Source organism: Panicum virgatum, chromosome 5N (genome assembly GCF_016808335.1).
Source record: "Panicum virgatum strain AP13 chromosome 5N, P.virgatum_v5, whole genome shotgun sequence".
NCBI classification, from domain to species: Eukaryota; Viridiplantae; Streptophyta; class Magnoliopsida; order Poales; family Poaceae; genus Panicum; species Panicum virgatum.
Window position 1 is genome coordinate 60,358,731 of NC_053149.1, and position 11,641 is coordinate 60,370,371.

An 11,641-nucleotide genomic window follows, 5' to 3' on the forward strand; every position below is an offset into this window, starting at 1 on the left:
TTTCAGAAGTTCCAAATAGTCATCTCCCCTTCGATGGATAGCGAAACCATGGATACTGATGGCCAAGTAAGAAATACAGATTCCATCTTTGAGAATTCGTACTTTAGGGCAAAGCACTTCACACATTCCACTGATCCCACGAGATATTTGGAAATAAATGGTACTGTTGGGGTTCCATCTGATCTTGATGGTATTCTGTGTCATGCTGAGTTGATACTGTTAAAGAGATTAGTTATGACCACCAGATTCTCTGATCTGATTGTTAGAAGTATGGAAGCAGTAAGAGAACTCCGGCTAGAAAATTGTGACCACCTGGAGAGTCTTCTGTCAGTGCAGGCATTGTCTACGGTAGGCAATTTATCATCCTTATGCAAAGGGGTGGAAGATGTGACTAGTTTCAGTTGTCTGAAGCACTTGCTCCTCGATTGCTGTCCAAAACTACTATGCCTATTCCCTTCAGCGCTACGCCTCCCAAACCTTGAAACATTGCATATAAGATTTTGCGACGTTTTGGAGAGGGTGTTTGACCGCTCGGTCTTGGGAGAGGACACTCTTCCAAGGTTGCAGTCGCTGCAACTGTGGGAGCTCCCTGAGCTAACCTCTGTGTGTGGTGGAGTCTTGCCATCTCTGAAGAACCTCAAGGTGAGAGGCTGCGCAAAACTGAGGAAAATTCCTGTTGGTGTGAATGAAAATAGCCCGTTTGTAACTACTACCGGGGAGCAGCTGTGGTGGGACAATTTATTATGGGATGACGAAACGATCAAGCGGTGGTTGTTGTTCAGAAATTGGGGGCCCTTGCTACCTCATCTTGCAACTGAAGGATGAAGATGAACCCTTTTTTTTAACAATAGTTTCAGAAGTATTTGTCAGTCATTCTATCTACTGTTTCTCAGACCAGCATGTTTTTTGGTCTGACCTTCCTATATGTTATGGTTGGTACACGGCTCTGCAATTTTGCGAAAACCTGCTGTCTGGTTGTACCTTAATTGAGTCTGTAAAGAAGCAAACAGAGTTTGGCTCGGCGTGCTTGTAACTGAACAAGGTTTAGCAATTTTCTGCTACGTATTTGCTCCGTACCCTAAAGGATGCTTTATATCGTAGATACAGGAAGCGAATCGTCTCTGCAAATGATTGCGGCTTCTACACTTTGCTCACCGCGATTCGCACTTCTCCTCATGATCAGGCTGTTCACTTGTTTCGTCTTGCAGTTAACTGAGATCTGAATGCGTGGTGGACTAGCACATCGCCCTCTCTGTTCACGCGGCGTCTTCGCGGCGGCAGACAGGGGTTCTCAGGTTACGTCGGACTCCGTTGTGCGCATCGAAACTGAATTTAGGTCTTCAGCACTTGTCGAGGTTGTTTTTGGTGCCCACCTTCTGCTTGAATTGGCGAGTGCTGAAAAGTTCCTTTCGTAGGAAAATCATGATGCTGTTATTGATTGCTAATGAAAGTAACATTCAGTACAAACGAAAATATGAACTGGTGGATCTATGCTAAAGGGACAGCTTATTTGCTGAATTCATCACCTCTGGGAACTCGATCTACACACTGAGGAAATTAAAAACCGATCTGCTGCAGTTTTGCAGGAAACTGTACGCATCTGCCACAAAGCTCAGAGCAAGTATTATGGTGGGCTAAAAGCAGGCTAAATACTGAGGTGGAGGAGAGAGAAGAGGAGAAGTGGACTGTTAGCTTACAGCTAGCTTCGACAAAAGAACCAAAACATTTTGTGAGATAAACAAGTGGACCATGTATTTATGGTGGAGAGTTAAATCATTATACAAATAGGCTGAGAGATGAGCTGTAAAGATTCTTACAGCCAGCAGCAGACTAAATCATTAGCCTTGCTCTCATGCATCAGCCTAATAAACACAGTACTATGTTGATACCTTGCGGTCGCCCGTCTTCCTGCATTGGCTATTCGGGGAGTTGTGCAAGCCACCAATGCAAGTATGCAACCTGGCATTCGTCCCAGGCCCTGGTGCCCCAGTTCCCAAAGTTACTCTTCGCAATGACGTCATTGCGGTGAATCCAAAGTGCAAAACCGAGCCCCTGATGATCTGATCTACCATGATTTCATGAAGCAGCAACGCAGACATGAGAGTGAGACATGGACCAGGCTAGGTAGTACAGCCACAGCGCGCTGCTGCCTCGCCGTCGCCCCGCACCTGCCGCTCTTCGGGGCTGGGGGCTGTGCCACCACCAACCTGGCGCCCCCGCCCGTGACCCACCGGGTCCATCCATTTCCACCCCCACCCGCGTGGCGCGCCGGACGGGCCACCCGTCCTTCCCAACCCCTGCGCGAATTGACGCCGCATCACCTCCGCACCCTCTCCAACCCAACATCCGGCCAGCAGGGCCAGCCATCGATGCGCCCCGGGCTGGACGCCTCATGTGCCCGGCCGCCGTGACCGCGACCTCTCTCGCGCGGCCGCGGCACCTAGCACGGGCTGGGGTGGGCGCGCGCGCCCCGTGGGGCTCCTCCCGGCGCTTTCCTTCCTTCCCTCTCCTTTCCTGCGAGATTGGCATCCGAATAATGGGCGGCCGCCGCACATGCCATGTCTCCCACCGGCGCGGCGCCCGCCCGAATCGAGTTGGTTAGTCGCGGATGGATTGAATGATCAGTATGGCCATGTTGTTGTTGGAGGCTGTTGCTGGAGTGGTATGAGAGAAAAACACTGCTGGCTGGTTGGTGGCTGGAGGCTGCTGCTGGAGTGGTATGAGAGGAAAACACTGTTGACTGGTGCTGGAGCAGAACAGCAGAACAGGGTCATAGTTGGCCAAACAGGCCGGCACGGCACTACACGACGCGGCCCGCACTTGGCACGGCACGGCTGGGCACGGCACTAAGCGTGTGCCAGGCACGGCACTAAGCGGCACGACAAACCAGTCGTGCCGTGCCTAGTAGTGCCGGCGTGCCGATCTCCAGGCATGAGCACAACATGGCTAGCACTTAGCCGAGCCGTGCCATGCCATGGAGCACGGCAGTGCCAGTGCCGGCACGAGCACTATAGTGCCAAACGGGCTTCTTTCAACTCAGAATTTCATACACTTTACAACTAGATCATTCACAGTTTCAAACTACAGAGGACAAGTAACATATGAAAACCAGATGAGCAGACCAACAAAGATGCACAGATGAAAACCAGATGAACATGTAAGACATAGCAAAAAATGAATTTTATTAGGAGTTTGTGCAATGGCTGCCTCATTAAAAACCTCTATAGGTAAAACTCACCCTTGTGAGAAACCCTAGAGAGGGAAAGAGAGTACAGCCAAGCTCCAATAAATTCATTACATTACATCACAGTTCAGTACCAAGTTCTAGAGTTTAAAGTTTAAAATATTACAGTCATATTACATAAATGTTCATGAATCAAGATAAAATTCTTCAAAGACTTGTTCAAGCTCCTTGTCTTCCACCATCTGTTGCAGCCTTGACTCTATAGCCTCCCAATCCTTGATGCTGGTGAGCATCTCTACCATTTCTGGCTTCAGATTCCTTCGCCGCTCCTCGATGATCCTGCCAGTCATAATAAAAGTGGATTCTGAAGATATGGTAGACACAGGAACAGTTAAGATATCTTTAGCCATGATTGAGAGTACTGGATATGTAAGTTTGTGCTGATGCCACCAGTCTAAGATATTAAAGTCATCAGTTAGATGGTTGACTGTCACAGTCCAAGTAAGACACAAGTTCAGAAGCATTAGAAGCTGATGACCTTACTGCATTCAGCAGAGATGTTGCAGATGTATCTCTAGACATGTTAAGACCAGCCAAAATACCACAACCCAAACCAGCACCACCACCATCATCATATATTTCATCCCAAGCATATTTGGACTTACTAAAGAGGACAGGAGGGTCAGTCCTCCTCAACCTAACAACACCAAATTTCTCATCATACTTATTGTACACATCAATAAGCCTAGCTCGAGTGTCAACTAAATATGCAGAATAATCAGTAGTGGTGAGACTACCTAACCTTCTAAGCACCCTAGTAAAACCTTTCATTTTAGCCCTAGGATCCAGAATGAATGCAAAAGAGTAAAGCAAAGGTATATACTCTTCAAAGGCCTCAGATTCACCAAGAGAGATAGGAACATCAAGTCTAGCAATCAATCGAACAAGCTGAGTGCGAGCAACTTGTGGACAGTAGTCCCAATTGAGCATGCTACCATCAGGATTAAAAGAGATTTGAGACTGAGACATCCTAGACTTTTCACACTTCTTAACGCAAACAAGAATATGCCGAGAAAGATGACCAGTGCCACCACTAGACAAGCCAGAGTACACTTTAGAGCAGTGAAGGCACCTAGCACCATACCTGACCGTCTTACCATTTATTGTCTTGAAGAGTTTCTCATAGTCCGCACATACCGGAGAGGTAGTGGGTCGAGGGCGCTTGGCGCTATTGCCATCAGGAAGAGGTGCGGAGCCGTCACCAGCACCGTCACCGTCGACACCGATGGGATCAGCAGCGGTGCCGTCACCAGCGCTGCCACCGCCACCAAACAGAGCGTCGAGGTCCTCGGCCATGTTCTCATCTTCGTCATCTCCGGCCATCCCGCACAGACGCCGCTCCTCGTTCATGCCCACCTCCACCGTCTCCTCGTCAGATCCGGCCATCGTCACTCGCCAGTGACCTGGTTCCTCAACAGATACAACACAAAAACAACTAGGGTTAGGGTTACATCAGAAAGAACTAGATCTAGGGTTAGGGTTAGGGATTTACCTCTGTAGCTGGAGCACCAGGAACACAGGCGACGTGGATGAAGCACGAATCCAGCCCTCCAGCCCTGGTTCCTCCACGGATCTGGACTACATCTGCAGAAAAAGAGGCAGTTAGTGTAGTGACAGAGTGAGAGATAGAGAGAGATCGAGATGAACCGAGGCAAGAAAAGGTGACTTACGCTAGATCCGGAGCACCAGAGTCCGGCGGGGAGGATGGCGACGGAGATGAGGACGAAGAGGAAACGGACACGACGATGCTACGTCGTCTGTGCGAGATCGAGAAGATGGGTCTAAATGGTCGTGCCGTCCGCGAGTGCCGGCCCGGTGTGCTCAAGGACGCCGCCGGCCACCGGAGCCCGAGAAGACGAGAGGAGTGAGCGAGGAGAGGAAAGGTCAGAGGTGAGACTGAGAGAGCCGAGAGAGGAGGCGGAGAACGGGAGAAGCGAGAGCGGGGGGGAGTTTAAGGCACCGGCGCCTTAAACTCCCCCCCCCCCCCCCCCCCCGCTCGATCCAACGGTCGACGGGAGGGGGGAGATCAACGGTCGGCCGTGCCTCCCGTGCCGCAGCCGGGCCGGCCATTTAACCGGGCCGTGCCCGTGCTAGTGCCACGGGCCGGTTTGGCAGCCCAGGCACGGCCCGCAAGGCCATGGGCCGGGCCGTGCTTTCTCGGGCCGTGCTCGGGCCGGCCCGGCGGGCCTGACCCAGTTGGCCATCTATAATGATCGGACGGGTGGAGAAACCAAGCGGGGTTTTAGTGCGGCGCAGGACGGGGCGCCGGGGCGGCGACGGTCCGTCCGATCTCCGGTGGGTTACTCCGATCCGGTGCATGCGCCAGCGAGCCCAGGCCCCAGCCACGGCAAAGCTCTTGCTCACGGCCGTTCTTCAGACTTCAGTGCGGCCAGCCGGGCAGACATGATTGCTGCTCCGTTGCATCCGAGCTCAGCTTTGTGGTACTGGCTAAAATGATTGGTAAAGGCCAATCGGTCCCTCGTGTTCCTGTGTCCCCCGCGCCGCTCATGGGCTGATGGATGGACCCGTGCGATTCGGTGGTTGCGCAAAGCTCGCGTACGATTTGCTCGGGCCTGCTCGCTCTAGCCGTTTGAGCAGCAGCCATTCCTGCATGCGTGGTAACTCTGACAACACTTGACTGCAGACATGCCCGAACGCAGTCGATCCAGCCGCGAGACAGAGGCCCGTTCCACCGCGCAAAACGACAGGGTAACATGGAACAGACGGATCGAACAGCAGCGTGAGAAACAAAAAGCGAGGGCCCAAGTTTTTTCATCTGTCAGTACAGTTCGTCACTTGCAGGTTGCCGCCGGCGTTAAATGATAAAACCGCAAACCCATCGAAGAGGACATGGAACAGTGCCTCTGAATGCGACCGGTGCGCTGACGATATCGGCACGCTTCTGCTGCTAAGCCTGCCTGCCTGGTGCATGACTGCATGGCCGCTCGCAACTGCGCGCATAGTGCCCCGGCCCCGGGGGCAGTCAGCCATGAACGAGCTGCATGCATGCATGCACGATCTCCTCCGTATCCCTGGCAAGTGGCCAAGGCAGGAACCATGGGTGTCTTTTAAAGCTCGATTGAATCATACAACCAGGGCATGAATCTCTGTAGGGACTAGTCGGCGCGATGCTTGCCAAACTGCACACCCAGCCCAGGTCGGATCAGGTTCATGCAATGCAATGCAGACCCATGACCAGACGCCGGGGAGATAGATAGGGATGCGGATGCACCCAGCGGCATCCATCCATCAGATTCAGATGGCCGCCCTCCCTTCCCTTATTGCGGTAGGGGTAAGGCGGCGCATGCCGTCCCTGCCGAGCCATAAGGTCCATGTCCATGGCTCCATGCATGCACCCCCTGTTGGATGGGATGCCCATGTCGTCGATCCAGGCAGAGCTCCGACACCCGAAGACCAAACCAACGGCGCTGGCGCTGCCGTTGCCGCTGCAGATCACCGCGCACGCTGACACGCCACGCATTAACGTCCTGCAACAGTGCCGGAGCACCTGTCCTGACTGGCCGCCTGCCTAGAACATGCCCAGCCATTGGCCATCGGGCCATTGGAATTGGAAGAACTGAACCGAACATATTGGCAGCAACCCGAGATCGGATAGCGCGCAGCATCAGCGTGCAGAAAAAGAGCTTTTGTTTTCCAACCAACCACCAGATTTGGCGCATCGCGTGCCAGCTCGCCCCGGGATCCGGAAACCGCCGCGGCATTCTGGCCGTACGCATCCCATTCCCTCGCCGCGACACGAGCGCCGACGAGGAGGAGGAGGTAGCCGATGACGACGACGGCACGGGCTTTATCCGGCGCATGTGCGCGTCAAGTCATGACAAGCACGGCGATCCCCCCACGCCCAGCCCTGCCCTACACGGGCGAGAGGAGAGCAGAGCGGATTCTTCCGGGCGATGCGCCCGTCGGTTACCTTCTCGCGCTCAATGATCCGTCCCCATCACAACCGCTGTGATCGGAGTTGCAACGGCACGGGGGAGATCAGATTAGATTATTAACGGGGCTCGCTTCAATTATGCGAGGGGGGAGCCGTGCGTTAACGAGCAGGCCCCGCGTGATGGGCAGCAGCAGCTCGACGGAAACGGACTGGAAAGCAGGGAGGGAATGAGCACAAGATTCCCTGCCGCTGCCAGCTCGAAAGAGGCGCGCGAGAACGTGGGCAGCCGGCCGGCCGGCCTGGCCTGCCCAGCCTCGCCGTCGCCGGTCGCCGTCCTTTCCTTCTCCCCCACTCTACTGGACAGCCAGGCGCGCGCCACGGCTGCCGGTGGACGGCTTCCTTGTCGGACCCGGCACGGGCCGACCGCCGCCGCAATCATACATTCATACGTACGTGCGTACGTACGCGCGTGTCCGTGGGGGCGTGGCTCTTGGCTGCCAGTAGGATCCTTCCTCGAGCCCAACCGTGCGCGACGCGACCCCGCGCGCGCGTGGATGCAGGGCGTCTCCTGTCACGTCACGGCGGTGCACCGTACGCGTTCGCGCTCTCCCCATGTGAAGAAGCCCGGGTACGGAGGCCGGCCGCTACAGGATCCGCCGGCCGGGAGAGCATTTTTTGCCAGGGCGCGCCGGACGTGGGTGGGTGCATCGTTGCGTCAACTCGTATTGTTTGGGCTCGATTTCGTTAGCAACCGAGCGAGGTATCTCCGGTGGTCGGCGGTCTGAGGTTGGGTCCTGAATGGAGGGGACTCGCATCTGCTTAATTTGGCCGGCCATGACGGGATTATTGTCTCTTCGCTGCTTGTTTAGAGTATCAAACAGGTACAGGTACATGCACACCCACAGACTGAGGTGAGTTAGTTGCGAGCACCGCGCTAACCACCGATCGAAAAGCACCCCCTATCATCTCGCGCACGACTGACAGAACGCACGGACGCCCGGTGGCTTCAGAGTTCTACTGCACTGTTCCTCGCGATAACTCTTTGCCATCGGCGAAAGTCGCTGTCCTTGGATGACGGCGCTAACTCGGCCTCTCGGGCATTTTTTTCTTGTCGCACTGCTCACTTTTAGGGGACCAGCGAGCGGCATTTCCACCCGGGCGCTCGCTGTCCGTCCGTTACTTCGTGTGCCGCGTTTTCTACCGCCCCATTTAACGTGCCCGGCCGATCCGATGGCCTTGACAGCCCAGCCGAGCGTCCGTCCCCTACCGACCCGACGACCCTCGCTGGCCTGCCCGCCCGCCCGTTCGATCGATCCGACGGGGAACGGGAGAGAGCAACCGCCTCGCCGCGTTACACTCGCTGTAGGAGCTCGGCTCCGACCTCCGAGACTGCCTCCAATGGCGAGCGCGCAGAGCTAGCCAGCCTCCTCGACCTGTGACCTGTCGGCCCCGCCTACCTGACCCACCACCTTCGTGTCACTTTCCCGGCCTCCCGGCCTCTGGCGCCTCGCTTATATATACCGCTTGGCGCCTCCCACGCTTCGTCATCCCACCCCTCACTCACCAGAAGGACGCACAGCTCACCGCACCTGTCAAGGACAGCCACTTGAGAACCGGCCGGCCAGCCAACCAACCGGGCGCCGAGAAGCAAGGAAGGAAGACTCTCGCTCGCCGCCTCCAGGTCCAGGCAGGATGTGCAACTCCAACGTCAAGTCCGCGGGCGTCGCCCAGATCGACGGCCGCCCGGTGCTGCAGCCGGCGGGCAACCGCGTGGCGCCGCCGGAGGGGGCGCGCCCGCTCAAGAAGTCCCTGCACAAGTCGCTCTCCATGCCGGCCTCCTTCGACAACAATGCCGCCGCCGCCGCCTGCGCGGCCGCGCGCCCCGCGCCCGAGAACACGACCCGCGCCGCTTCGCTGCTGCCTCCCGCGACGCCGGCCTCGGTCACCGCGAGGGCGACGAAGGCGGCGGCCGCGGCCGCGGAGAAGAGCAGGGCCAAGGGCAGGAAGCCCGGCGCGGTGCTGCCGGTGGTGGCGTTCGCGGCGCTGGAGGCGTTCGAGCCCGCGGGGAGCATCGCGGCGGCGCATCGGGAGCACGCCGCGCTGGCGCAGGCGCAGCGCAAGATGCGGATCGCGCACTACGGCCGCACCGCGTCCTTCTCCCGTGTCGAGGGGAGGGTCGGCGCCACCGCCACGGCCGCCGCCGAGCCGGCCGTCCCGGCCTCCCCCACCGGGCTCGACGAGAAGCGCTGCAGCTTCATCACGCCCTACTCAGGTAACAAGCTGCGCGAGCTCGTCCCAGCAAGCCACACGACCCTGCTCGACACCGTCCGCTGACATTGGCTGCTCTGTGCCCGTGGCGTGCAGACCCCCTGTATGTGGCGTACCACGACGAGGAGTGGGGAGTGCCCGTGCACGACGACGAGTGAGTTGCCTGCCATTCCTCCGCCGCATTGCTCCTCGCATGCTCTTTGCAACAGTCTCCTCATGTTTTCGCGGCGCTATTCTGTGTGTCTGGCAGGTTGATGTTCGAGATGCTGACTCTGTCCGGCGTGCAAGTCGGGGCAGACTGGACTTCCATCCTGAAGAAGAGACACGTCTACAGGTTCGGAACAGCCGCAGCACCTACAGTAGTAGCAGCAGCAGCTGCTACATTCCTGGAACATTTGAGCTGATCTCGTTCTGTGCTTGCCTGAATGCCTTGTCGCAAACAGGGAGGCGTTCTCCGGCTTCGACGTGGACGCCGTCGCCAAGTACACCGAGAAGCAGATGGCGTCGCTGAGCGCCGACTTCGGCCTGGACCTGGGCACCGTCAGAGGGACCGTCAACAACGCCTGCCGGATCCTCGAGGTACCGTCAGTCAATTCAGCACAACTTATCGACATGTTCTCACTTTCCAGTGCTCTTGTTCGGTAATCGCCGTCAGAAATCTACGTTGCCGAGACAGAGAGTTTGAGATTAGAATGTCCCAAATCTGATCTTTTTCACTATCAGAATCCAAAGCTTGTGTTGGTTTTGGCACTAATCGGTAGTGCGTTTCGATCGGCTGGGCCTCCTGACAAGGTGGTAGTTCGGGTTCCGGCGCCATCTATCTCACAACCGAAGTTTTTTTTTTCGAAGCTTAACCAAAAGACGGTAGGCGGCGGTCAAATGAATGGAGGAGGCCTACGAAACGAAACCTGTTAGCGTGTGAAAGCGATGCCTAACAGAATCCTTGGCACTCCTGATTGGCAGACAGCTCAGTGAAGCAGCAGCTAGCTATCGCCGCTCTTTGGGGGTGGCCACTTTGCGTCTTTGCCGATGCAGAGGGCAAGTGCGTCGTCGCAAAGCAGCTGGACACAGCCAAAAAGAGTAGTGTGGGCGCCCTTCCCAATGGGCGTTCTGGTGACAGGAAAATGAAAGAAAAGATGCTAATCGTAGCACTTGTTGGGCACGCCTTTAGTTTAAGCTCGCTTCACATTCTCACAAAACAATACTATCCACACTGCTTTGCACGCTAATCTGTGGCTGACAAGGTTCCATTTTCCCAAAACGGGACTGTCAGCCGGCTCCCACTAACCACCGAGCAACTACCACCAACTAATCTATCGGCCAAGTACTTAGCAGTATTTAATTGCATATACTGATATACTAGCATATACTATGGTAGTAGCTTACACGGCAGATGGTGATGGTGTTTTCCGGGTTGCAGGTGCGGAGGGACTTCGGGTCGCTGGACAGGTACGTGTGGGCGTTCGTGAACAACAAGCCGCTGTCGCCGGGCTACAAGTACAGCCGGAAGATCCCGGTGAAGACGTCCAAGTCGGAGTCCATCAGCAAGGACATGGTCCGCCGGGGCTTCCGCTTCGTCGGCCCCACCGTCATCCACTCCTTCATGGAGGCCATCGGCCTCACCAACGACCACCTCGTCTCCTGCCCGCGCCACCGCGCCTGCTCCGCCGCCGCCGCCAGCCGCGCTTACTGATTCCTACTTCTGACCACCACGGGCCACGGCCGCCGCCGCCAGCCAGGCGGCAGGACATGAGGACGACGAGACTTCTCCGAGCAAGGACGACTGGACGAGATGAGAGAGGAACAGAAAATAAAAGGAAGATAGCTTCAAGTAGTGAGACTAGTATATACAAAAGAGTGTGCTGGTTTGCAAGTGTGTGTATGATGATGAGTGTGCTTGCGTAGATTAGTAATTACCGCTGCCTCCACCCTAATTAGCCAATGAAGGAGCTTGCTTGCTGTTACTAATTGTTGCCCCTCAATTACCACCACTTGGTGATACTGCTACTGATGGCGTGAGCACCACCGCTACAGCAGCTTGTAGTAGTGGTGAGTCATTGGTAGGTACTCCTCGCATGTGCATGTGGCGTGCTAACTAGAGGCTATAGCTCGCTTTGCAGCTGCACGCCGGCCTCTGGTCTCGACGAGCTAGCCGGATAGGGATGGATGATGATTAGGGAGGGGGAAGCCCGGCCGTGTGGGCTACTGGGCATGTGGGCTGGCCTGATTAAAGC

General features: G+C 56.1%; 1 protein-coding gene across 1 annotated transcript; it reads left to right on the forward strand.

Moving 5' to 3' along the window:
• Window positions 1-8,674: 8,674 nt before the first annotated feature.
• On the forward strand, window positions 8,675-11,375 carry LOC120675154. The gene is made up of 5 exons (XM_039956236.1): window positions 8,675-9,411; window positions 9,504-9,561; window positions 9,658-9,741; window positions 9,851-9,986; window positions 10,828-11,375. Exons 1-5 carry the CDS (start codon window positions 8,832-8,834, stop codon window positions 11,098-11,100), a joined length of 1,131 nt encoding a protein of 376 aa, XP_039812170.1. The 5' UTR covers window positions 8,675-8,831; the 3' UTR covers window positions 11,101-11,375.
• The last annotated feature ends 266 nt before the right edge of the window (window positions 11,376-11,641 follow it).

Bases quoted from the DNA above. Each gene is read 5' to 3' on its own strand.
- LOC120675154 (XM_039956236.1), top strand. From the start codon at position 8,832: ATGTGCAACTCCAACGTCAAGTCCGCGGGCGTCGCCCAGATCGACGGC. The intron at 9,412-9,503 runs GTAACAAGCTGC...CGTGGCGTGCAG, and splicing joins CTTCATCACGCCCTACTCAG to ACCCCCTGTATGTGGCGTAC. The intron at 9,562-9,657 runs GTGAGTTGCCTG...TGTGTCTGGCAG, and splicing joins GTGCCCGTGCACGACGACGA to GTTGATGTTCGAGATGCTGA.